Genomic DNA, 27,214 nt, shown 5'->3' on the forward strand with positions numbered 1-27,214 from the left:
TGATCTCTGCCTCCTGAGTAGCAAGGATTATAGAAGTGAGATACTAACACCTGACTTCCCCTTTTGTTTCTAACATATTGAAAATCTCTTGAGATTGGCCTTGTTTTCAGAAGCGGGTCTGGAACTATCTATTCTCAAAGTCCCAGATAACAGAGGGCATTGTAAATGGTTTTTTGGTTTGGTTTGTTTTTGTTTTTGTTTTTTTGCAGTATCCAGATTTGAATTCAGGGCCTCATGGTTGCTAGGCAGGCACGGTACTACTTGAACCATGCCTCCAGCCCTGGCAAAAGGCATTTTGAAAGTCATGAGTTTAGGATTAAGCTTTAGGATGGAAGTTGTCCACATCAGAGCTCAGCCTGGTGGCTCAGGAGACTCATCTTCGGATGGTGAATCAGAACTGGGAGGCACTAAGGAAGGCCTTTGTCTGAGAGATGCTCAAAGGAAGCCCAGCTGATCTCTTCCATAGTTCACTCACTCTCCTTTTCTCTAACCAGTATTTCTTGAGCACAGTGGTGCTAGGTGGTAAATCCCTGAAGCCACTCATCTTTCTGGGAAGACTGCAAGCACATAATGACCACAATAGACTAGAGGTCAGGCAGGTGCAAGTTGCAATTGGAAGCACTGAAGAAGCACTAACCATCTAATCTACTTGGGGAGAGCCCTTGGAAATATTTCCTAAGGAAATGCAAAAGATTGAAAGTGAAAGTGAGAAGGAATTTCCTAAGTATTCAAGACCCAGAAGAGCTTTCAGGCAGAAGGAATAGCATGCCCAAAGGCCCAGAGAATATGATGACACTGGAGAGGCAAGTATTCCAGTGTGTGGTCCTGGGATTGAGTGTCCTGCTGACTGTCTTCCTCAAGACAAGTTGGGTGAGCAAGCCAACCTTCTAAACCAGCCTGAGCAGACAATCCTGGTCACAGGATTATAGCTCTTGTATGTGTCTTGAATCTTCAAAAACAAAGTCTGAGGGAGCCACAGATTGTTGTCCTCCTTGGCTGTCATCTGTAGGGCTCCTAAATTCAATTTATTTTTTAAGATCTTTGTAGATTCTATTGTATTAATCCTGGTTTTAGTTTCCCTAAGGCAAACTTCTCATTTCTCTCTGCTTTGGAGTTTGTTTGTGACATCAGTTATGAAATGCACTATAGCACAGATACTGCTTGAATTTGATCTCCTTACCGTTCCTACCACCCACTGCCCTGATACTTCCCTCTGTTCTTTCTTCCATCACCCTTTTCCATCACCACTAACTGTGGAACTCCTTTCCTCTCTCCAGACCATCTTTGCTTCTTCCAAAGTCCGGAAGGCACAGATGAACTGCCTCTGGTGCCTCTGACATAGGAATCTGGTCATGATTCTGCTGCATAATCCTTTAAAGCCTTCCTAATACAGATGCAGGAGTAAAATCTAGACCCTTTCCAGCAGCCTGAGCTGTTGTATTTCCTCCTGGTGTGCCTCTGTTCTCACCTCCATGCTTTGACATCTGATGCTTTCCCAACCCTCTTCCCTGTGGGACCCATTATTTGTTCTTTCAAATTTCCCCCTATTTCCTTCTTGAAACCTATCCTGATTTTCAACTTCTTTTCTTAAGTTGGCTCATTTCTTATGCTTGCAGCAGCATCCCTTGTATGTGGTGCTGTCAGCCTGCTTGTTTCCCCTCATCTGTGAGCTCTGCCAGGCAAGAACCATGTAATGGGGGGGATGGAGAGTTGAGGTGGGTAGGAACACTTTTCTTCTCTTATATCCCTTTTTAAGTAGACTTGATCAGGAGAAAAAAAAACTTTTATTATAGGAAATGTCAAAAATACACAGAAGTAGTTTAAAAAAAAAACAAAAACCAGAATATATTGAGCCCCTAATGAACCCAGCACCCAGTTTCAATAATTAATATTTTGCCAGTCTTATTTCATCTCACTCCCACATTTTTTTCCCACTTCTGGAATATTTTGAGATGTCCTTAAATATCACATAATTTTACCTCATACAGAATTTCTAATTTACAAAATCAGTAACTGATATAAATTGGTGCCTTGAATTTAGGCTTTTTGCTATCTGGAATATCTGTTAACATCAAGTTCTACTGATAGTTCATCATTCTGCCGTTTGATGTCAGAAACAGCTTTGCTCAGGGTTTCTCAACCTTGGTAGTATTGACACTTTGCACCAGTTGTGAGGGGCTGTCCTGTGCTTGAAGGGCCTCAGCAGCATCCCTGCACTTTTCCCCCTAGAGGCTAATAACAACCCCCAGGCATCACAAATGCACACATAAAAATTGCAGGATGTCTCAGTGGAATCCTCTCCCTGCCACTCCTCATCGAGAAGCACTGACATAGAGAAAAAAAAGAATTATGTAGCTCTTGACATCTGAGAGGACTGTGCGATAGAGAGTTGGGGAAATTGAACTCCAGAGAAAAGCAGTATCATGCTGGAGGATGAAGTCTGTGTTTCCTGCTCCTTGTACTGGTGTGTGTCCCACCGTGCCACATGGAGCTACTAGGATGGGGCTGAGCAGTGGGTGTAAGTGTTGTGGTCCCAGTGGGGCGTCTTGCTGAACAGGGAAGGTCCCATGGCCAGGTGAGAGGGTTCTAGAGTAGTGTTACCAGCAAGGACCAAGTGCAGCCGTGCCCAGCATTTGCTGGGCTGTTTATCATTCTCCTTTACCAAATATTTATGAGGAAGCTGGCTGGGGAATTCTTTCCGTGGGATGCATCTTGCATTCCATAGTAGTAGACAAGGAGGATTTGTTTTGCAGAAATTACTTTGAAGTCAGTTTTTGCCAGAAACCATCTGTTTCGTATAAAGCACAGGGACATTGGAGTTTCAGTTTACAGCTTTGTTCACAATGGGCCCTCCACTTATTTCTCACAACCCAGCTTGCTAAGCAGTGTCCTGGAAAGTTGGGTGCTAGAAAATGAGTTCATTAGAAAGGTAGCATTGGGGCAGTGGAAAGAAAGCTGGCCTTTGAAGTCAGATCTATCTGTAGTTCTTTTGAGCTCTGTGAAATTGGTAAGGCACATAACTTCTCTGGGCCTTATCTTTTTCTCATCTGTAAAATGGGAAGAATAATTCACTACAATGGCAGTCATAAATATTAAGTGAGAAAAGGAGGCTAGGGATATTAGCTCAGTGGTGAAACACTTGCTTAGTATGCACAAGACTCTCAGTTTGATCCCTGGCACCATAAAAAAAAAAAACTGTACTAATAAATGGTTCCACTCTCTTAAGAAAGAAAAACCTATTGAGACTTGAAGTGTGGCTCAAGTGGTGGAGTGCCTGCTTTGCAAGCGTGAAGCCCTGAGTTCAAGTTCCAGTCCTGCCAAACAAACACAGGAAAAGACCCATTGAGAAAGGCACGTAGATGTCACCAGCCCTTAATTCTTTTTTGTACACCTGTAAAATGGCTGCACTGGGCATATGGAAAGATCATTAGCTTGTAAGAAAGTGATAATGACAAGTCCTTAGTGCATTTGCCAATATGGTTTGCTGATGACATCGGTTAGTGAGACAGGGTGGAACCATGCTTCTCAGGTGCAGTGTGCTTTTAGGATTGACTGGCTTCTTTTATCTCCTCTGCAAGAGGTCCAGTCCCTGCTAGAATGTGATCCCAGAGCATTTTCATAACAGAAAAGACTACATGTTTTTCCAGGTTTTTTTCCTGTGTGAAAGATTAGAGAATGGTTCAGTTTGCTTGTCTCAGACTGGAAATGAAAGGACTATGTAAGAGCAGCGCTGAAATTCCTTCTGTCCTTTTACTGTGCTGCACCTGGCTGAAGAAAGAAGTGTTGAGAAGTCAGACTTCAGGCAAATGAACATAAGGCTGCCTTGGGTCTGCACCAAACTAGGTTTTCCTAGTTTCTGTGGCAATCAGCAGAGCCTTGGAGCTGGAGGAAGTGGTGTGGAGCTCAACATTGACCAGGCTGCACCTACCTGAAGAGGACTTTGCTGCTTAATGTGGGAGGAATAGGAGGAGACTGGGCTGTCTGAAAAGTGCCGAGGCAGAGATTCTGAATAATATGAAACTAGTGAAGAGGTGGGTTTAGACATTCCTGGATGCCTGGAAATAGCATCTCCTTTCCCCCACCCCTGCTACTGAGTTTCTATCCAAAGCAGGTGTCCAGAGAAGGGCTTTCAGGGGCTATGAAAATAGCTCCCTTGTTCTGGGGCTTTGATGTCACTGCCCTGCCCCTAGACAGGTTGAAGCTTAGAAGGTGGAAAGTCAGGAGAGAAGAGATACCCTGTGAGGGTCAGTGTGGGAGTATTTTGGCATTTGTGCTCTGCTCACTAGACTAGTTGAGAATTCACTGAGCTAGCCATTGGAAAGAACTCTTTACAAAAGAAAAAGTCTCAGTACAAGTATTATGAATGTCTCATTTTAGGATGTAAAGATTTTTACATATTCCATTGGAAGGGTAAGGCCATTGCTAAATAATGTACTTCTCAAACCCTGAAGGACCTCCTAGGCCACAAGGCCAGTTTAATGTAGATGAAATCCTCTGAAACTGAGCAGAGCCTACCTTGCTGAAGCATGGTTATCTTCATCAAAGGTCTCACCAATGCGCAGCCTGACCTCATTCCACCTCTGTTGCACACTGTCAGTATGGTTGCCGATAAGGGAGTATCTGTGGGACTACATGGATAAAGGCGCTAATTTCTGCCATTGCTCGGAGAGGGTATCTAGTTGTTCCAACATGGATCTTCAGAATCTGTATGATGGAAAATGTTCTATGGAGACAGACAGTGAGGGGAAAGGAAGGGCATGCCTTTTTGCTAACGGTTGCTTCTGCTCCTAGGGCTTTCCTAACTGGAATGTATGTCAGCTTCTGAGAATGAGTGAGGCTACACTTACCTTTCCTTGGGACCAATACCTGAGCTGTTAGGACTTCCAGTCTCTCTTTTGGCCTTATTTGGGATTCCTAGGAAAAAATAGTTTAGGAATGAGTGCATCAGTGAGGAATTGCTAATCACTAGTAAGAGACAAGAATAGCAATGGCCTAAACAAAATAGAACACATAGAGGCTGATTTCTCTCAGGTAAAACCAGCCCAGTGATCAGAAGACTGAACTGGCAGCTTTCCAGGGTCATTAGGCACCCTGGTTCCTTCTAGCATCTATTCTGCTATCCTTATCACAGAGGCAGGGATGTGTGTTGCCTTTTAATGTGCCCCAAGCATTTATAAAAGGTGCCTGGCTTATTTTCAAGATTGCCTTATGATCCCAGATGGCTACTAGAACTCCAATTATGATGTCTATATTCCAAATAACAGGAAAGCAAAAGGAGCAGAGGGAAGGGAAGGAGGGAACATGTCCCTTCCTGGAAGATCCAAATACCAATTCAGCCTAACTTGCTAGCCTGAAGTTACTCACGTGTTCCTATCTAGCTATAAGGGAAGCTGTAGGGTTTTGTTTTGTTTTTAAACCTGTCACATTACCTCTCCACATAAGATTAAAATAGGCTCTAGTACTAAGAAATCAGAGGACAGCCAGCGCTGGGTGGACATTGGCAGTCTCAGCCAGTCTGATTTCTGTCTGTGGTGCAAGCTGGACAGAGCTTGGCCAGGCCTCCACTGAGGTCACTAAGTCCTATGGTGCTTCCCAAACCAGCATCATTCCCCAGTCACACTGCTGCTGATAGAATGGTAGGTTCGGTCTCACTGACAAAGCACATTGTAGAAGCATAGAGAGCCACAGATGGGAGTAATTTTCTACAGGAAGCCTCACAGACCTCTCCTTCAGCTTATCTGAGGTATGGGCCTTGGTGTTCCCTCATAACAGAGCTCTTCCCCTAGGAAACCTCATGCTGTCAGCTCACACCCTGAAGGAGAGGGGAGTATTAGACACCTCACCACTCTGGTCTTTTCCTTCTGAGCTCTTGGAGAAAAGCAGTATAGTACAAAGAAACACGTCCTGAGCACACACAGCCAGGTCTTTCTGCGGTGCACATTTTCCCTCCGTTACAGGGCTGTAAATTTGTTAAGACAGCACTTAAACACTTTTCTAATCTATAGTGCTGCTGGAACATTCTGAAAAGCCTGAAAGGAATCCCATGAGAGTGGTGACGGTGGTTGAGTCAGCCACAGGCAGAACCTGTGCATCCAGAAGATGCTCAGGCCAGGTTTGTGGAGTCTCATCACAACCGAAAAGCAAGAAGAGTCAGTCAATTTTGACTGTATTTCGGGTAAAACGGGTTTCATTGAAACTTCTTCAGTAAAAAATACATTAAAAATTTCAAACATCGGACATATAAAACTTCTTTTTGGAAAAGTCACCTTTGGGAGTCTCTTCATTTATATTCCAAGTTCACACCACTCTCACTTTCTTGCCTGCTTCTCAACATTTTCTTAAGAAAAATTTCAAACACACGGAAAAGGTGAAGAACAGTACAGAGAATACTCATGTACCCTCCACTTAGATTATACAATTGACACTTGGCTGTGTTTTCTTTACCACATATCTGTTCATCTCTCTCACCCATTCATTTATTTTTTGATCCACAAAGTAAGTTGCAAAGGCAGTGCCTTCACCCTTCAATGCCTCAGTGAGTTTGCCTTTAACCTAGAGCTATAATTATTTTTAGATACAGAGTGAAATGCACAGAACTTAGTGCATCATTTAATGAGATACAGACATTGTCAAGATGTAGAACATTGTAATGCCCCAGAAAGTTCCCTCATATCCCGCCCTAATCAGATGCCCCTGCCCCATCTCACACAGGTAACTACTGTTCTGTGTTTCTCCAAAATCAGGCTAGCCTCATCTAGAGCCTCCATTAGTGGCCTCACAAAATGCTTTCTCTTTTAGGTGAGACTTTCACTCCTTGTTCTGTTTTCAAGATTCATGCATTGGTATGCATTGGTAGTTTGTTCTCCTTTGAGTAGTATTTCATCATATGGGTGGATTTTTCCATTCTTCCTGTTAATAGGCTATTTCAGGTTTGGGCCATTAAGAATAGAGCTGTACAAGTCTTTTTTGTGGTTTTGTGTTTTCTCAACCTCTTGGGTGAATAACTGGGAGTGGAATTGCTGGGTCATTCATTAATTGTTCTTGTTCTTGTCTTTTTTTTTTTTTTGATAACTAGAATTTTATAATTGAATTGAGGGAGGACCGTATAAATTATCTAGGTCTTCCTCATCCTATAGACAAGGCTGTTGAGACCAGGAAAGTAGATGAAGAACTAGAAAGTCATTATCCTAACTACCCAAGTGTTCTTCCCTTAAGAGAGGAGGAAGGGAACTGGGATTCTTTCATTAACCATTTGGAGTTTGCTTAGGGACAATTAACCGTTAGGTATACCTGAATGCAATCCATTGTTTGTTGCTCATGTTTTTGTAAGGTCCACATCTGACCTGCTTCTCCTGTCGTTTCAGAGGTGTAGATAGATAGATCTTAAAGCTAACTCTTACCATGTTTCTTGTTAGAATGTCAGGTTCACTTTAGTTGAACTGGCATAGGACTAGGGACAGAGAAGTCTAAGATGTTCCAGGCCTTTGAGGATCTCACTCTGTCGGGTAGGTACTTGCAGCAGTATAGCTTCAGTTCGGCATGACAAACACTCAGACAGGTAGCAGAGGGTGAGAGCTCACCTGCCACATCCTTCCAGACATTAAGTATTTTGAAAGTTTCATCAAATGAAACTATCTCATGAGTTTGTTTGCATTACTGGTGAGATTGAATGTCCCCTACCCCCACTGCCATATTCCTATTGGAAATGAGGAAAGCGATCCAGTTTTACTATAGTAGAACTAACCAGGCCACTTCCTAGCTGTGAGATCCTGGGAGGCAAATTTCTTTTCCTGACTAAATCTAATTTCTTAACTGTAAAATGAGGAAACTGATCAAAAGTGGTCCATAAAATTGTGAGAATTAAACAAGATAATGTGTACAAAGCACACATAGGCACTTAGTAGGTTTGCACAATGTTGCTTTTTTAACTTGCCAGTCTCTAGCCAGTGCCTGGCACATACTGAATATTCAGGAAATGTTTGTGAAGAATAGGAGTGTGTGCATGTTGTGTGTGTGTGTGTGTGTGTGTGTGTGTGTGTGAGAGAGAGAGAGAGAGAGAGAGAGAAAGAGGCTATATATACATGCTCACACAGATCCATCTGTCTTGAGAAAAGTGTTTGATCTGACTTGTATCAGTATTCAACTGGAGTGGCTGAGCATGCACGCGTGACTCTTCTTGGGTTGCCACATCCCCTGCTAAGCAGTTGTCCATTATCATGGAAAGTAAAAAGGGAAAAAATAATAATAAAGGCAGAGGAGTGTAATGTTATGGCTTGATTTGACAGGGCCTCCTGCTACTTCAGCTGCCAGTGCCAGGCATGGAACAGATTGATCTGTATTCCAGCATACCACTGCTGAAGTCAAGATCGATCTAATTAGGGTATTTTAAACATCCTGTTTGCATCTCTACACTTATCAGAAATGAGGATGTCTGTCCATCTGGGGTAGCTGGAGGGAGGTGGCAGTGGGTTCAGCAATAAAACAGAGATGGTTGTAATTTTAGAAGTGCGAGGGGAACATTGCAATATTATTTCCTTAAAACAAAAGCTAATGGCCTTGGAGGTTCTGTGGAAACAAAGGCAGCTCTGCAGCATGGCCTTGAATTTTAAAGTGGCCTTGCAAGATCTTGCCAAGATATGGGCCTGATGGGTGAAATAGAGGGAGTATTTCCATCCTAAGAATAGAACTCAGGCTGACCCACGTGTGTCTTTCTTAACTATTTGGGCTGCTGGAAGGCAGGTGCAGGCTCTAAGGCAGAAGGCTGAGCGGCCAGTCAGGGTGGGCCAGTATTTAAATGCCAGGTTATCAGGACAGTGGTTAGGGTCTACTTTTCATTGTCCAGCATTCAGATTTATTCATGAACTGCACCCCACCTTTGTAACCTCATTATTACCTTTCATCCTCTCCTCCCTCCTGCCACACTGATCTCTTCCCAACTCTTTGCCTATACCCTGTACTTTCCAGTTTAATGCCTTTACTTTATGTTGGCCTGTCTGCCTGAAACACGCTCCCTCCTGCTCCCCTCCTCCCTGTATGTGTCCACCAAGGCTTAGCTCAAATGACTCGTTTCCCACCATTCTTCCCAGCCCGCTTGGCTGGGAGAGTGTTTGCTCCATCAGCAATTTCTGCCTCCTTCCCATCACTGTCCCTTTCTATAAGATAATTTTACTTATTTTTTAACAGCTTTATTGAAACATCACTGCCATGTAAAAATCATATATATTTAAGATTTTCAGCTTGATGTTTTGGTATATGTATACATTGTGAAATCAATACTCCTAATTACCATTTTCTGCCATATAATTTGGATGTAATAGGAAATCTGGAATCTGGAGGCACCTCTCTTGGCCCAGAAGGATGAGGAAGTCAAATTTATTAATTGTTACCAGGCACCATGTCACCTTCTTCCTTCTCTTCCCCACTTCCCTCCCCATTGTGGTAAACATTAATAGTATTCCACTCACTCCTGACTTCAGGAATATGCTCCAGGTCTGTGCTTCAAGAATTAAATGTGCTCATAGGACCTGAAATTCTGGCTTCTGTCAATATACCAACTTTACCTCCCAAAGCTGATATTGTGAGCCCACAGCCATCTACTTGCCAGGGTAGCACATCCTGCTCTGCTGCTCCCAGAAGTCTGAGAAAAATGTTTACCTTTTGTCTCAGTTCTGACCTCCTAACTTCCAAACTGTATAGCCATCCCCTCTATTTCCTACCCCAGCTGAATTCGGGGCGCTTCTCCTATGGGCCACGTTATGTTGTATGCATGCTGAGTAATCATGATCTGTTTCTTACTCAGCTTTGCTTATAAGATGACAAGCTGCTCCAGGGCAAACTGTGTTTTGTCTCCACAGTTCCAGTACTTGCCTGGCACATAGTAGGTACTCAGAATTTTGAGTAAAAGAGTGACAGATGAACATACCACTTCAAGTCCTATAATTGTTTAGGTTATACAACTCGAGAAAGAGAGGCTATTTTTTATTTCCTCTACAAATCATGTGTTCTGTTTTCAGCTCTCACAACAAGACCAAAAGGCAAATTATTATCACGGCCAGGAACATTTATTTTTATTAAAGGTAGGACCATCTCTGCTTAGATGTGCGTGTCCTTCAGCTTCCTTGTAAATAGTCAGTGCTCTCCTTGAGGCTGTCTGCATGTCTTCCAAAATCTTGTATTATTTGGTTGTAAAGGCAGCCCTACATAGGCAGTCTATTTTAATTTATTGTGGAATTAAAAGAGTATGAGTGAAATTGGCTTTGCTCCATTTTAGGGTTAGAACAAATCTTGAGTTAGAGAAAAGAGCCTTGCCAGCTGAGAGTCAATTGACTTGGTGCCTGCTTTTCTCAGCAGGGATGTGTTAAGGTGACCCAGACAGACAGAAACATGGTCAGTGTGAGTCATGTGATTGGGGCGACATGGAAGGAGTTAGCAGGAGCTCTCTGGCAGGTGCAAAAGTGAGAGAATCTTTTATGATGTTCTTTATGGATACAGCAGATCTCAAACTATTGTTTGATGAGTGATTTCTGTGCACATATTTCATTTGACACAACAGATTTAATAGATGGACAGAACAGATAAGAAAACAGAGGCTAAGCACCATCCCCAGTTTAGCCAGCTAGTGAGTGCCAGAGACAAGATTTGAATCCAAGTCTTGCTGATCCTAAAGCCTCATACAAGGTGAATTTGTGGACTTGTCATCATATCTGGTGCAGATTCCAGGTGTGGGTCCTCTCAAGACTTGTGTATCTTTCATCAGGAAACGCCTGTCTGAGGATGGCTCTTCTCTGTGATAGGTGCTGTTAACCAAATGCCTACTGGGACTTGGACCATACTTGTTTTTGAGTAAGGATGGAAAACACTAGTCCAGTCCATTCTTTACAAAATAGTGCAAACTGTAAATCCTGTTTGGAGTGGTTGCCACAGTCTGGCCGTGCTGTGCTGGAAAAACTTCTGGTTTGGATATAATAGAAAGGCATCCTTAACTAAGGTGCTGTCACCAAGAGGAGAATACTCCGAAAGTCTGTGGGAAATACTACATTTGTATGTGTATTTTGGAGTGATAGCATGCAAAAGTATTCATCAGATTCTCAAAAGTGTCCTGATTTGGGGGGTGGAAAATGGTAGATTTTAGATTCCTGTGGCCCCACAAAGGTGCTTTTAACCTGAGGCAAATCACATTCCTTCCCAGGACCATTGTTTCTGTACTCAGAACTACAGAGGAGGTAGGCAAGAAATTTCTAACCCTCTTTCCAGCTCTGAAGAATATAGAATTCTAACTGCCCCTGAAAAATCAAACTTTCAGCACCTTGCATATGTACCACGCTAACCCATTGCTAATCACCCTTGAGAGTCCCTGAGGAGAGGAGCTAGGGGGTAGACCAGAGCCACCCCTTCAGGCAGTTTCAGTAATTAAGTGTTGGAGGCAGCCAGTTGTCTGACTGTTGAGCAGGGTGCCCAGAAGGCAGACTCACAGAGGCACAATTTCAATAGTAGCTCTCTAACACTCCGCCAAGATGCAAAGATGTCCACCTCTCTAGCTAGTAAGTTGAAAATGTAGATTTGCTTGGTCTTTCCCTCTGTGGAGCCACATGGATCTCGTGTGTGTGTGTGTGTGTGTGTGTGTGTGTGTGTGTGTGTGTGTGTGTGTGTGTGTTCTCTGTGGTGAGCTACTACATCCACTGTCTGCATTGACAGCTCCATAGCCATCCTTCACCTCCATTTTATCCTGTCGAAATGACAGAGCAGCTGAGCGGTGTTGGCCAGCAGATAAACCTGTTATCTCCTCTGCTCTCTGTGCCAGCAGCTCTCCCCATCTCCTTGGTGCATGAAAAATTGACACCACCTTGGACTGAAATCTGTTCTTAGGGAAGCTACATTTATTAGTAGTTAATGAAACTCTGTGTGTACTAAAACTTGTGGTGGCTGAAGTGTTTCCCTATCTGACAGGCCTCTGTGGCCTATGGCAGACCACATCTAGACAGAGAGTGGAAGGAACATAGCCAGCTCCTGAAAGTGACAACCTATCCTTTACTTAAAATCCCAAACAAATAGATAAATATCATTTGTGATTAGTGTACATTATCGTTGATCCAGGTACCTCCTAGCCTAGGCTGAGATGAGCTATGGGAATGCATGCTAAAAAGTATATTCCATTTTCCTCTTTGAGACTTACTGCTCCGAATACCCTCTCCATCACCTCTGTGCCACCAGCACCCCCACCACCTACCCTCTTGTTGAGAAACATAAAGAACTCTCTTGGAACTTTCTCATCCATCTTAATCAGCAAGATTAAGAGGGGAAATCTTCGCAGAGTTCTGATCCAGTATTTGTGGAGCTGCCTGAAACCCAAAGGCTCCTCTTTATTTAGACTGGAAGAAATTGCTTTCTGGAAAGACGAATTCAGGAAGATAGAGGAGAGGAGGAGTTGTTCGTGTTGTATTCCATATTGCCTTTTGCTGCATTTTATTCTCATTGGAACTGTTGTTTTTTTAGTCCACATTATATAGTGCTCGTCTTTTGGGCACTGTGAGCCCCATGTAAGGCATATTTTCAGGCTTGGCTGGTTTAGCTTCTGATCTCTTCCTTTAACAGCATTGATGATTGCCTTTCGTTTGTGGGATACATTACCTGGTAGGAAAAATTTACAATTTGGAGTCAAATAGATTCAAATCGAAGATTCCACCACTTACTCAAGCATGTGACCTTAATGAGTGAACCTCTCTAAATCTTGGATTCCACATTTCTCATAGCTTATTTTAAGGGTTCAGTGAGAAACTTGTGGGCAGACTCAAATAAGCCTATGGATGCATAATAAAATAGTGACAGTATACCCTACCTATGAATAGTATTTGGGGAGGTGCTGGGGATCAAACCCAGGGCCTCACACATTCTAGACAAGCACTGTACCACTGAGCTCTACTCCCAGCCCCTCAGACAGGAATTTGAAGAAGCTTATAGCAAAACAGTATGGTGGTACTAAATCTTAGCTTTGAGTAAGAATGTGTCAAACAACAAATGGCAACATAAATGAAAAGTCTACTAATCTTAATTTGGGCAAAGGATAAATTCACAGAAAAAGCCATACAAATGGTCAGTGAACATAGTGTGATGGTTAATTTTATGTGTTATCTTAACTGGGCTAAAGATTAGTTCAGACAGCTGGTGAAACACTATTCCTGTACCTACAAGGGTGTTTGTGGAAGAGATTAGCATTTGAGTCAGTTCACTTAGTAAAGAAGATGGCCCTCACCAGCATGGGCAGGCATCTCCCAATCTGTGAGGGCCCAAATACAACAAAAAAGAGGAGCTGGGACAGTCATCTTCCCCGCCCTCAGTATTGGTGTTCCTGCTTCTCCGATCTTCAAAGACCGGGACTCACGCTGTTGGCTCTCCTGGCCTTAGGCCTTTGGACTTGAACTGGAACTACTCCATCGACTTTCGTGGGCCCTCAGCTTGCCTACATCAGGGGATAGGACCTCTCAGTCTCCAGAATCACATAAGCCAGTCCCGCCTAATAAATCTCTATAGGTTTATATATTCTGTTGGTTCCCTGTGTCTGGAGAACCCTGACTAGTATACATAGGAAGAGATGCATAACCTTTTTCAAAACAAAAAGGAAAACCATGCTAATCAAAAGAAAATCCCACTTTCACCTGCTAGGTTATTCCAATTTCTGTTGCAATCTAAGTATAGATGTGAGAAAACAGACTGAGAGTTGAAGTACATTTGGTACAGTATTTGAGAAGACAGTTCATCAGTGACTTCTAACATTTTATGTGCAATTTCCTTTTGACTCTCTAATTCCAGTAGTAGGAATATGCTATAAGAATGAACATACAAAAGTGTGCTGGAATACATGAACAGCATTGTCTCAAATAGCAAAAAAAGCCAACAACCAGAATTGAATAAGGCACTAAATTGGGATAAATTCAATGAAATTCTACTTAGCCATTTAAAAAACTGAAGTAGAACTGGAGGTATGGCTCAAGCAGTAGAACATCTGCTTCATAAGTGCAAAGCCCTAGGTTCAAATCCCAACCCTACCATTTAAAAAAATTATATTAAAAAAACTGAAGGATATGCTAGTAGGGGTAAATATATTTAGGAATGTACACACACACACACACACACATATTATTACCCTGAAAATGTATACAAGATACTTTGTAGTTTTTCTTGGGAGAGAGAAAAGTATGGGAAAAAAAAAATAGTACAGGAACTTAATATATATATTTTTGTATAGTTTAACTATAGGCATCCATTCCTTTTATTTTAAAATCCACTGGTAGAGGATGTAGGAAATTAATAATAAAGCAATAAAATTAATTACTTCCTGTAGTTGAGCATAAGTTTGTCTTTGAGCTTCCTAATATCCCAGGCAAAAAGGAAACTTCATAAGGAAGTACAAAAAAATTATAAGGAAAGAGAAACATTTTCCTGATGTTGGTCTCTAAAAGAAACGTAGCTGCTGAGATTGGTCTAAACCCAGATGTGATCTTGTCTCTTTCAGCCCAGCTTTAAAAGCACTGATGGGTCTGCACTTTTTCCCATGACCCAGACTGTGTCCACCAACTGGTCTCCCCTCTCTGTCATGTACGTGACACTACTTCCAGTGCCTTTGCATGTATTATTCCTTCTGCCTGAAATGTTTTCTCTTTAGCTAATTATCAGCTGCTAAGGTTCTTCTTTTTATTTATTAAGATTTAATTTTTTGTGTGTGGGACTGTGATTTGAACTCAGGACTTCACTCTTGCAAAGCTCTACTGCTTGAGCCACACCTTCAGTCCATTTTGCTCTGGTTATTTTGGAGATAGGGTCTCTTAAACTATTTGCCTAGTCTGGCCTTGAACCATGATCCTCCTGATCTCAGCCTTCCAAGTAGCTAGGATTATGGACATGAGCCACTGGCACCCTGATAAGATTTTCAATCGTTTCCTTGAGTTGTAATCCTTCAAGGGCAGATGTCCCTCCTCTATTCTCCCAAGTCCTCTGTGCCTGCCTCAGTAGTGGAACTTGTCACACAGCACCGTAAATACTGATTTGTTTTCTCCACTACATAAGGAACTTCTTCAGGTTAAGAGTACTGTGTTGTTTGGGGCTTTGGCACCAATCAGAGATGAATGGTTAGTGAGTCTATGATCTGAAGTTAGAGTTCTACCTGTTCCACTAGTCAGCGGTATAGATAGTCACTTTGCTCTAGGCCTTGGTTTTTCCATCCATACAGTGAGAGCTTTGGCTCAGATAATCTTGGAGAACTATGACTCCTTCTTCTGTGAGTGTCACGATGTCATTCATACACACACAACCACACTTACAAAGAAAGAGACATGGAGGTTGTTGCCAGCTGTCATGCTAAGAAATTTCAAAGTTCCAGAACTGAGCTTGTTAGAATTCACTGCATTCATTATGGCCTGTCTCACACCTGTTCACCAGTTGAAGGAATCAGAGCCATAACCAGCTTCCTTGGCCCAGGATTGTAGAACTGCGTATGTCCTCCACCCTTCCTGCCTCCGATCTGTCCTTGGCACACACAGATATTATAGGGCTTTTCCTGACTGTATCCTCAAAGACAGCTGCTCTTCCTACCTTCTCGCCCTGAGCTGTGCCCTCTTGACTCATCCATACCCTGGGTTCCTAGTGTTTCTTGTCTTCCTGTGGGATAGGGGCCCACCCTCACCCCACCCTACCCCTATAGACAAGAAATTATACTTTCTCAATCCTAGCTTTACAGAGTTGAAAGAAGGATACTGGAGATGAACCTAGGGTTTTGAGAACGTACATAATAGCTCTGTGCATGGTATATTTTTTTAAAAACTTTATATTTTTATACCTAAAAAAGATGAATCTACCAATTAGAGCTATTTAATTGAGACTGATGGTTTCCTAGGAAAAAGCCATCCACTTACTCCTAAGTGCAAATACTCTATAAGGACCATTTTGTAATTGACCATTTTGAGAGCATATTAGCAATGCAAAGGTATTCCTCTGAATACAGGATTGGCACTATTTGCAAAGGTGTGAAGCACTTGAAGGCATTTAAAAGATATCCAGAATTCAAGAGTGCTCTGTTCAGGCCCTACTACCACCACTGAAAGTTTATACAGAGGGCCTGCTTTCGTTCCATTGCTTCTGCAAGTATTCCCAAAACACCTACTGTGTGCCGGACATTGTTTTCTACTAGGGAAGCAGATTGAATGAAATACCTGCCTTCATGGAACTTGTACTCTAATCAAAGGCAAATATTAAACAAGATAAATAAGCAGAGATACAGTATTTGAGAAAGTAAGCCATTATAAAGAGAAAAATAAAGGACACAGGCTCTAGAACAGCCAGGTTAAGGCACTGCATTTGTACAGAGGGTGCTCAAAGGAGAGCTTCATGGAGGAGATGGCAGTTGAGTGCATCTGGATGTGAGGGGTGAGCCCACCGAAGATTGCTGGGAAGCATTTCAGAAGGAACAGCAAGGGTGGTGTCTCAGAGGCAAGGGCAGCTTGGTGTCAGCAGCGGATTAGTCTGAGTGAGTCTGGGAACCACTGGAGGGTTTTAAACAGATCTGCCTTTGGATTTTAACCTGGAGAGCCATTCTGGCTACTCTGTCGAGATTAAGTCAAAAAGAGTGAGGGTGGAAGCAAAGACCTGATAGTGGGCTGTGGAATATTCCCAGCAAGGATTAGGGTGCTGTGGACCACAGTAGCAGCAATGGTAATGGCAGTAAGAGAGCAGGGGTTCTGGACAAAATCTGAAGGTAGAGCTGCCAGGGCTTCTTTTCAAGGATGTGACCTTTGGGGCTTGAGAAATGTGAGAACCTGATCCCCATGAACTAGATGGAAGAGGAAGGTCAGGAGCTTGCTTTTGGGCATGTTTAGACAGCCAAAAGGAGAGAGCAGGTGGACAGGGGAATGTGGCATTCAGAGGATGGGACTGACCGTCCCAGTTTGAGAGTTTCAGCATGTCAATGGTTTCCAAAGCCATGGAACAAGATGAGAGCATCAGGGAAGTGAACACAGAGAGAAGGTAGATGGCTGAGGACTGAACAAGTCCGGTGTTTAAGGATTCGGGAATGAGGGGGGAAATGCTTATGGTGTAAGTGAATGGCATCTGCAGCAGTCAGTTCTGGAAGTAGGGCTGCTTCCTTGCAATCACACTAATAGTCTCATGACTCTAGGCGAAAGGAGGGAGCTTTGGCATGTGATGATGCTCTTCAAATAGAGTCCTTATTGTCCACCCTGAGCATTTTATTTCTGAATAAACTTTGCCATTTCTGTAGACTTCCACACCTCTTTTCAAGGTCACTACTGAAGGGTTTTCAAAAATTCTTTTTAGAGAAAAAAAAAATGTCTTCACAATTGAATCCTATTAGACCCCTTCAGTTCCATTTTTCCAAGGATGGAAGAATAGTGTTGATGATGGAAACCGCCAGGCTGTGGTAAGTCAGGAAACAATGTCACTGGCTTGAAGCACTCATAGCCCAGCTCCCTTACACATGAAGTGGAGCTTTTTACCTGTAACAAAATGTTAGGTAGTGCTGGAGTCCTATCATAGTTCTCATTTAATTCTGAAATAGTGGCTTGGAAAGTTACAAGGCAATTTGAGAATTCGGTGGAACGTCTCTTACTCATCATTTGCCCTTGTCATGACTGGTATTCATATTCTGTTCACAGGTTATTTCTATAAGGAGAGGATTAGTTTGAGGTTCTGTTGTGGACAATAAAATCCAATTAATTTCAGTCAGGACAGAAATTCTCACTTAGTTTTCATTCCCTCACTTATTCGTCCTTGAGGATATCATCCCTTTTGACTGCGTGTCTTGTGCAGTGTGTGTAAATCGGTTCAGGTTTCTGATGACACCATTGAGGTTCTTGTCTTATTAATCAATAGCAGCAGTCAGAGAGGCCTGCTTACTCCTTCTCCAATAGAGCAGACCAGGCTTGAAGGAGGCAATAATTACTGCTCTGATCTCAGCATGTTCTCTTTTCTCCTTCCCACCCCAGAGCATGTCTGTTCGATCCTGGCTTCCCTCCTGCGCAACCTGAGAGGGCAGCAGCGGACCCGGCTCCTGAATAAATTCACGGAAAATGACAGTGAGAAGGTGGGTGACTGTGATTGTGAGGATGGAACCATGGCTAGCATGGGAGAAAGGGCCCCTTACCTGGTGGGATCTGAGGGAGGCTAGGTGGAGTGCTCCTGCCTTAAAACACCTTTCTCCAGCATCTTGGGCTCCATCACTTTGCATCTTAAAGTTCTGTTGGTTACTCTATTTCTTGTGTCCAAATGCACTCCCCTGGGAGTCCTTAGTGAGCCCTGAGGGTGATAATAGTGGACACTTTAGAGGGCTTTTCAGACCCAGTAAGAGTGAATTCATATGGGATTTTGGTTGGGGAGGGCGGGGTGCACAGCATAGCAAAATGATTGAGATCATAGGCTTTGGATTTGATCTCTGGATTTGAACCTGTTTTAATGTGTGCTACTCTGAGTTTCACTTCCCCCGGCTTGACGATAGAGACATTAGCACCCATCTGGAAGAGTCAGTGGGAGGCGAGTTAGATGAAGTCTTACTAGGTGGTGAGGATGAAAATAAGGTATTGATAAGGAAACAGTAGAGCCTGCCTAGGTGGGCTGTGGAAGCTAGCAATGATCACTAAATGAGATTGGGTGGATATTTTATGTTGTTATCTTATGTGCCAAACCAAAAGATTTTAACACCAATAGAAGCTGCCATTTATTGAGTAGCTGCTGTGGAATGGTAATAGAGCAGCTGCCTTTTATCGTTGCCTGTAATCACGTAACACTGCGTGGTATATCCTTATGTGAATATCATGCACATTTTCAGATAGGAAATTAAAGCTTAGAGACATCATGTGACTTAGCCAAGATCACACCACTAATAATAGTAGAGCTGGGGTTTGAACCCAGACTGCTGAATGCAGAAAGCCTGGGTTTTTCATCACCCTGTGTGTAAGTAGGCAATTCCAGAGGAGTAAAGTGAAGGCTCAAAGCACCCTTCTGAACCTACATTACTTTCCTGCTTGAGTCCTCAGTACTCAAGCTGGAGCTTTTCCCTGCTTTAGAGAGAGGTCCAGGACTATTTGTTTAAGTTCACCTTTGGTGGTTATTGCTCCCCCTTGTAGCAGTGTAGGTGAGCAATCAGGTTAGGTAACAGAACATCTCAGCAGTCATGCACATGGTGATATCATTTAACATCCAAGCTCCAATTTCCTCACCTTTATGGAGAGGGTTGCTATCACTTCTTTGCTACCTTATCAGGCTTAAAGAAATAATGGACATAGAAGTATTTTGTAGAGTGGAATAGTCTTCAGGTCATCATTGACTACAGAGGGTTTGAGCATAGTTTTTATGGACTGTCTGAGGCCATGTTGGAGCAAGATCTCCAGATGACCAATATCAGTGCCTGGGCAAATAAATTTTCTAGATGGCCAGGAGCCATTGGTGGTACCAGCCTGATGAAAAGTTAGGTCAGAAGTGTGGGCTGGCTTCACAGGGCTCCTTCCGTCTTTTAGAAGTTTTAGGGAAAAAAGAAACTTTTCCAAACCTACTGAGTGTTCCTCAGGCCATGGTCCAAGCATGGCTTTGCTAAGCTTAAAACTGATTCTGAAGTTATTGCTGAACAAAAGTCAAGGCCTTTTTTCAAGGTGCTGAAGGAGTTTTTCTTTCCCTGACTCAAAAGCAACTAAAAAGATTTTACTCTGGCAGTTTTAAAAAAAGATCAGCTCTGGGGCAGAATCTGAACATGAAAGGTTTCAGTTTGAAAAAAGAAATCTCTGTAAAGTTCTAAGTGAATATCAAGTGTGTAACTTCAAGCGTCTTCTCTTTGCAAGCAGGCACTTGAATTTTTATTTATTTATTTGTTGTTAACAACTTGAATTCCCAGGAGCCCTAAAAGGGCTGGGAATGCATGGTCTCCTTGGGGGAAGGGCCTTCATCCAGGCGACATGCAGCCTGAGTGTTTGCTCTGTTCCGCCCCAGTCTTCACTCAGTTCCTGATGTGTCCCTAAGCAATGCTCGTCTCCCATGTCAGAAATGGAAGTGTGGTCTCCCTTTGTAAGCAGTGACAGTGAGATGGGGAGGAGTGTGCTCTTCCCTTCTCACTCCTGCCTGCGAAATCTCTCTTTCAGGTTGACAGACTAATGGAGTTGCATTTTAAATACCTGGGTGCAATGCAGGTGGCTGACAAGAAGATTGAAGGGGAAAAACATGTATGTATCTCTGCCCACCTTTGCCAGTTATCACCTTGCACCCCATTTGGTTCCTTGTGTACTTCACCTCTCCCCACAGGTCAAATGAGAACAAAGATGTATCTATGCCCATGTGCCACCTAACACGTCCTAAGAGCAGAGCAGGCGACAATCTGCTAATGGGCATAGACCTGCTGTCCCAAGCATGGCAGGCTCTTAGGAAGGGTGTAGGACTGACCTAGGTCTGTCCTGGGAGCCTGGGAGGATATCTCTTAAAAGTCTGACCAAAGTGCAGTGCTGGGTCTCCGTGCCATGTTGGCCAAGTTGTCTTGGTCCTCCAGCTTGCTGGCTGCTGTCATCCAGAGGAAAGCATTCTGAGTCCAAGTGGCTCCAGGGCAGACAAGCTGAGAAGAAGCTGAGAGTCATCCAGTTCAGCTCCCAGGTTTACAGACAGAACACTGCAGACACAGAGAAGGGAGGCCCAGATGGCTGCGGCCACACTGAACTCCAGGTCCAGCATGAGTGCCTATTTTATGTTGGGGCTTGGCGAGGGAAGTGAATGCTGCTAGATTTTCTTCTTGAGGGGTTGTGCTTACTGTGGGGTTGCCCTGCCCTCTGTGTTTCTCCCCTTCTTCCATTTCATGTTCTGCCATCTCTGGCCGCTGTAGCTTGCTGCATTGTACTCTTTAATCAAGGAAGTTTTCATGTCTGCTGTTTAACATCCAGTCTCTGTTCTGTCCCTGACAAGACACTCCTCAGTCTTTGGTTACATTACAACACCATCATTTTCTTATGTTTCCAGTCTGCAGAAAACCTCATTTTCCTTCTGGTCTTGATTTACTAGACCACTCCATTCACTACTCAGTTTTCTTGCCTTAAACAGACTTTTGAGGCTTTGGACCCTTACTGGCAGGAAAGCCCATGGCAGCACCTCTATCACCCCAGATGCGCACAGAGCCTTCACACTCCTCCTCTACCTGTACCGCAGCCTGGGTGCCAGGCTAGAGCTGAGGGAAGACATGTGGTCTGTGGCCTGCTTCTCTTCTCCACTTCCTGCCCAGCCCTCCCCCTTCACAAAACACACCTTCACTTATGAAGACCATTAGATGGTAACTATTTTTCCATTCTTGTGATTTCCCTATGATCTCTAAGTGCTCAGATGTTTGCTGATTGATTGAATTGATTGGCTGGGACTTTCTTCTTTTGTGCAGTGATACTACTGCAAGATAAAAGGCAGAGTCTAAATGCTGAGCTGGACTTCAGATACTAGCATGCTCCACACCCAGCTCTTTCACTGCACACCCCACCCTTCTGTTTTGTTCTTTCTTTAATTAAACTTTCCTTTAACGTCTTTTCTTCCTGTACATGAGAGGCCCTGAGTGATTGGTAAGTGCTAGAGTAAGATACCCTTTCTTTTTTGTCTGATGATAATTAGTAGGAAACTGAAATTCGCCTAGACTTGTGTGAGGAAACAGCCATGAGACCATTGACCTCTAACCCTACTACAGTACCTATTGGAATCTGCTGGGTGGATTTTGAGGGGCAGAAGGAGCACCTGTGTGGTGACTACCTTGAAGTCACTGTAAGCAGCACCTTGTCACTGTGCCTCATATGGCTTCCATTTCTTATCTATAAAGGGCTCTTAGGGCCCAGGATCAGTTGACACTCTTCTGGTTTTTCTGCTGGTGTTTGTTTTTTGTTTTGTTTTGTTTGACAACCAAATGAATTGAAAGCTCATTGAGAAGATGGTCAGTGACTAGAGTGCCCTTAGGTGGAAGAGCAGTAGCGTAGTAGAAATTGTGGCATGAGCACACAGGGGGAGTCAAGAGAGCTCTGGTTTAATGCCAGCCTGCTACTTCTAGCTCTGAGCTCTTGGACAGTTGAGTTGACCTCAGATGTCTTCCCATCTGTAAAATAACACCTCCCTTGCAGTGAATACAAAGACTAAGCACAAAGGATGTGAAGTACTTAGCTCAGTAAACAGAAGCTGCTGCTGCTGCTGATAGATGTTCTAACTTCTGCCAGAATTCCTGGGTTACTTTTTTTTTTTTTTCTTTTTTTGGTGAGACTGGGGTTTGAACTCAGGCTTCATGCTTGCAAAGCAGTGCTCCACTACTTGAACCACTCCTTCAGTCCATTTTGATTTGGTTATTTTGGAGATGGAAACTATTTGCCTGGGCTGGCCTCAAACCATGATCCTCCTGATCTCAGCCTCCCAAGTAGCTAGGATTATAGGTGTGAGCCACCATGTCCAACTCCTGGATCACTCTTAAGCAAGCCCTTTCTCTGGTGCATCTCTTTGCCAGCCACCCGAGAAGGAGCTGTCCCAATGGGACACAGGGTTGGCTCCATTAGGTGCTCCATCTGGGGTGAGGTGTAGACATTTCGAGGAAGACTGATAAGTGGTTGGGCATCAGAGAGCAGCTTGTGCATAGCCCTAAGGGAACTTGGCCTGCTTCCTGCAAGATTATCTATAATCAGCGTTGATAGGGTATGAAATTGATTAGCACTGATGGAGAGTAATGTCTGTGGCTGCTCCTCCAGTGCTCACCAGGTGGGGTGTGCCACAGGCTCTGTACCCTGCCATTCCCTGACAAACATCTGTCTCCTTAATGCCAAGGCCTTTTTCCTGGGCACTGGCAAACATTCCAAGGCCATTAGTGCTCAGCAGTCACAGTGCTGCTCCCAGAGCCAGGGCGGAGTGCATTTGTGAGTAGTGTTACTGCCAGCACTCAGGCTCCATCCTGGCAGGTGAAGCCACCTCATAGGTGTGAAGTGACTCAGAATAAGAAGACCTCATTTTCACCTCATACAGTCTTCTCTCTTAAGTCATAAACAGTTTGTCTCCTACCCCTCCTCACCCCTGTTAAATTCAGGTGTCCCACACCAACTGGGACCCAGCCAAGAATTGTTGACTTGAATGGAATGCTTATTTTTCCAGCATTTTGATGACACTGGCCATCAGATTAGCAAGGAATGAATATTTCACATACTTTACCAAGTCTGGACAAACAGCACTCTAGATTACAGAATCAGGTGTTGACATTGTCATGCCTCAGAGCCACCCTTCCCTGTGAGTCTTGGATTTCTCTGGGCACAGTACAAGTGTCTGTGGCTTGCAGTTGACCAAGATTTACCAGAAAGAATCTGGTTATTTGGCAGATGTTGACCAGACGCCTGCTCTGGGCCAGGCCCTCACTGGGAGTGAGAGGCCCAAGTGCCAATAAATGAACAGGCCCAAGAGTATGGCACTGCAGAGAACGGGACTGGAGGGTCTGGGGAGCAGCAAATTTGCCCCCACAGATCTGTGGGTGAGAAAACATTCAAGCTGACCCTTAAAAGACAGAGACAGGTCAGGCCTGTCCAGTCTGGGAAGAAAAAGCAAAGGAGGGGTAGTGAGAGGCCCTGTGGAACACGAGGTAGGTTACATTCAGGGCAAATGTGCAGGACCAGAGAGGGAGAGAGCTTGGACTCCAGAGCAAGGTCTTTCCCAGGCTCTCTGGCTGTGGACAGATATCTTCACTGCCTCAACCTATTTTCTTCCTTGGTGGCATTTTGTTTTGTTTTTAAGGTGAACGTCTCTATTTGTGTATGTAGGTAGTGATACAATAGTGAGAAATACCAAAAATGAAAGCTGGCACAGGTCCTGGCATCTCACACACACATGCTGTTTTAATCCCCTAGTACTGCAAGATTTTGGATGATCTGATTCTTCCCCCTTCCCTGCCTCTGGCACCCTCCTACTGTGCAGTCTTGTGTTTGCTGCTCCATTAGGCCCTGTGTCCTCTCACTGGAGCTTCCTCCACTGTTGGCTTGTCAGAGAAGTTGTCGGGAGTCATCATCTGTAAAGACCCTTTGCTGCCAATTCGTAGTCAATAATCATTTTAGTTATTTGTTCACTCTACCTCTGGGACTCTGATGTCTCATTCATCATATTCTCAGGACTTACACCCTGAGGTTCAGCCTGACGAAATGAAGGACAACTACTTGTTAGGGAAAGTAATATCTGCCCTTAGGTGTTAGGAATATGGAAGGTCTCTCTGGGCTTTCCACTTTTTTCCTTAACTCTCATTTTGTTTTTTGGTTTCTTTTCTGATTAACCCCATCATTGAAAAATATTTAAGTGCAACTAGGCGAATTCTGTGACAACTGCAACAATATTCTAGTTCTTTTTGTTTTTTGGGTTTTTTTATGGCTGGGAATAGAACCCAGGGCCTTGCACATGCTAGGCAAGTACTCTATCACTGAGCTGCATCCCCAGCCCTGCAGCAGTATTCAGTAAGAAAAATTACTCCTACTTGGAAGCATCTGTGGGACTGATAATTTTATACATACTCGGCTCACATCACATTACTGCACCCATCTGTAACTTAGCAAAGAGCTCTGCATCTTGAGCCATGGCCCACAGCAAAGCTGGACATACCCCAGGGGTTTCTGGTTAACAAGATTTCACCTGAACTTTTAAAGGCCAAGTCATTCTTCAGACTCTTCTAGTGAGCAGCAATCCTTGTGATCAGTAAATATCCCGGGCACTGTCTCAACAGATTTCACTGGGCTCCCCAAACAATTTGAAGCCCAGAAAATACCAAGACCCCTGTTGGTTGGTCGTGCAGAGCCTGCCTGGCTTCTGACTGTCAGAAGTAAGACATAATTAGATAGGTGCTGGCAGGGATTTCTAAAAGAGGGAGGAGAGCCTTGGAGAGAGGTTTTTCTTTCTTAGTTCCTGGGAAAATTATACGCAGCAGGTTTATTCAATAAAGTGTTCTCACCACATACTTTGCACAATAATGACTTACAAATTGCATGCTAATTTTGCTGCAGTTAAATCATTCCAGGTTTTATCCTGGAAAGAAAAAGATGGACTCTGTAATGAAACAGTATCCACAGGACTTGATGTCTTAAGCAGACTTTGACTATTTCCTTCACATTTGGACCTCACTGAAAGATTTGCATGAAAGGGGGTGAAGTGCAGAGATGAATGTGTGGGGTGAGTGATCCTGAAGCACCAGGTGAGGATGCAGACAGTGAAGTGGGGCTGCCATTGATTCTTCTGCTAATTGTGCTGGAAACTTCCAGGGCAAGCTTTTTAAAAAGAGAAACCTGCTGAGACTTCCTCTCCGCTCTTCTTTCAACCAGTGGTTCCTAAACTTTCTTAGTCCGTGAATTTTTCCCGAACACAATTCATTGCCAGTAGAAGCAATGGGGAAGGGCAGGACATCATGATGCTTTTTACTTTCTTCTTCTCTCTGTTAGACACCTACCATGTGCCCTTTTACCCTCTCCTATCCCCTTGCCACCTCCTTCCCAATCACAGTCATCCTTTCTCCTACTGAAAGAGAAATCTGTAGATCTGCCACACCTCTGCCACTTGCTCTTCATTGTAGCTTTGAGAGTCTGTTTTGCTTTTCTGACCCTCTGTTCTCCCTCAGTGGGGCTGATAGCTTCCCCTCTACCCATCTCCCAGGGTTGTTGTGCGGTCTGCTAGAACCAGGACTGTGTGCCAGGGCCTCCCACGTCTCTGCACACTCACAGCCATCTGCACCTGAACATCACCATGTGCTCTTCAGGTTCATTAAACCCAGCCCAGGCTTGCAGCCTGAAACCCAGGTGGCCTCTTCCCCTCCTCCCACACCAGAGCCATTCACCAGTTTGACCAGATCAGGCTCTGAGTTTCATTTGCTTACTCCTGCTTCCTGCCACACATCCATTTAACCAACCACCTGTGGTGACATCTCTACAGCCTGTCTTCTGTTCCTCTCCTCACTGCCCAGTGTTTCATTTCAGGCAACTGTCATCTTCTTGCCCTAGGGCAGCACTCTCCTAACTAGCTCTAGGTGTAGGCCCTACAATTCATTTCCTACACAATAACCAGGAGTGTCTGAAATGGCAACTCATTTAGGTCACTCCTCCACCCACACACAGAAGCACTGGTGCTGTGTTACCTTCAGCCTGTAGCCAAAATCCCATCACCAGCCCCATCCCTCATGAAATGCAAAAATTACTTGTGCCTCCCTGAACCTGTGCTTTCTCTGCCTACAATACTTCTCTGTTCCACCTTCACATTCCTTTCCCACATCTGACTAATCCCTTGGTATCCATCAAGGTTTGGGAATACAGATAAGTCAGTGGGTATGTATTGGGGGCCAGCCATGTGCCAGGCATGTTGCATAGTGTTCAGGTTAGTTCCTGCAGAAAGCCTTCCTTCGTCCCCTTCTCAAGACGTTGAGCACACCCACTACACTCCATCCTTGGGCCAAAGATCAAAGACTCTGGGACCAGGCTGCAAAGTCACAGGTCCTCGCTCCTCACTCTGCCTTCTACCAGCCAAACAGTGGCAAGCAAGTCACTTAAATGTCCCGTGTCAGTTTCCTCATTGGTGAGAGGATGAGAACACTAGTAGTTACCCATAGGGTGTGGGGAGAATAAATAAGTACACTTAAGTCGCTTAGCAGAGTTCTTGGTACATGTAGCAGTTATCACAAGTGTTTTTAGCCTGTATGCTTGTCTGTCTCTCCTTAACTCACTCTTAAGTCTTCACAAGGAGGACTGATTTTACTCACTTTCTCTGTTCCTCCCAGAGATAATCATTTTCTGATCATATCTGCTATTATGGACTCTCTGGTTCTCTCAAGACCAGTTTACATGTTGATACTCAAATGATCGGTCTGGGCTATTTTTTGGTAAAAGGATGTCACATGTGTTTAGAAAAAGAAGCTGCACTTCTGATGACGGCATTGCATTTGTGGTTCTGCAGGTCAGCCTGAGCGTGGGACCAGGTCAAATGCCATCTGTGCCACACACAACTCATCTTGTAGAAAATCCCTTGCCTTGTGTGTCAGTTTTCACAGGAGCTTTATCATAAGGTCATTTGAGGTTTAATGAGATTGTTTGTAAAAACCTGGCACATGACAGATGTAGTCTGTCTTTGCCCTGTGAGCAAAGCACCAGTCCAAGATCTTTGGGCTCTTCCTAGAGAGATCATTGTTTAGTTGTGCATTCTCCAAAAATTCCCTTTACCGATT

At 43.9% G+C, this 27,214-nt stretch overlaps 1 protein-coding gene across 4 annotated transcripts in view; it reads left to right on the forward strand.

Moving 5' to 3' along the window:
- Nucleotides 1–27,214, forward strand: part of Ctnnbl1 (catenin beta like 1) — a 152,733-nt gene that overhangs the window by 105,407 nt on the left and 20,112 nt on the right. For all 4 annotated transcript variants that reach the window (XM_020172490.2, XM_020172491.2, XM_020172492.2 and 1 more), the window contains 2 exons: nucleotides 17,991–18,088; nucleotides 20,133–20,213. In XM_020172490.2, coding sequence (XP_020028079.2) covers nucleotides 17,991–18,088; nucleotides 20,133–20,213 — 179 coding nt within the window. The remainder of the gene's footprint in view (nucleotides 1–17,990; nucleotides 18,089–20,132; nucleotides 20,214–27,214) is intronic.

The sequence above is a fragment of the Castor canadensis genome, chromosome 5, assembly GCF_047511655.1.
Source record: "Castor canadensis chromosome 5, mCasCan1.hap1v2, whole genome shotgun sequence".
Classification (NCBI taxonomy): Eukaryota; Metazoa; Chordata; class Mammalia; order Rodentia; family Castoridae; genus Castor; species Castor canadensis.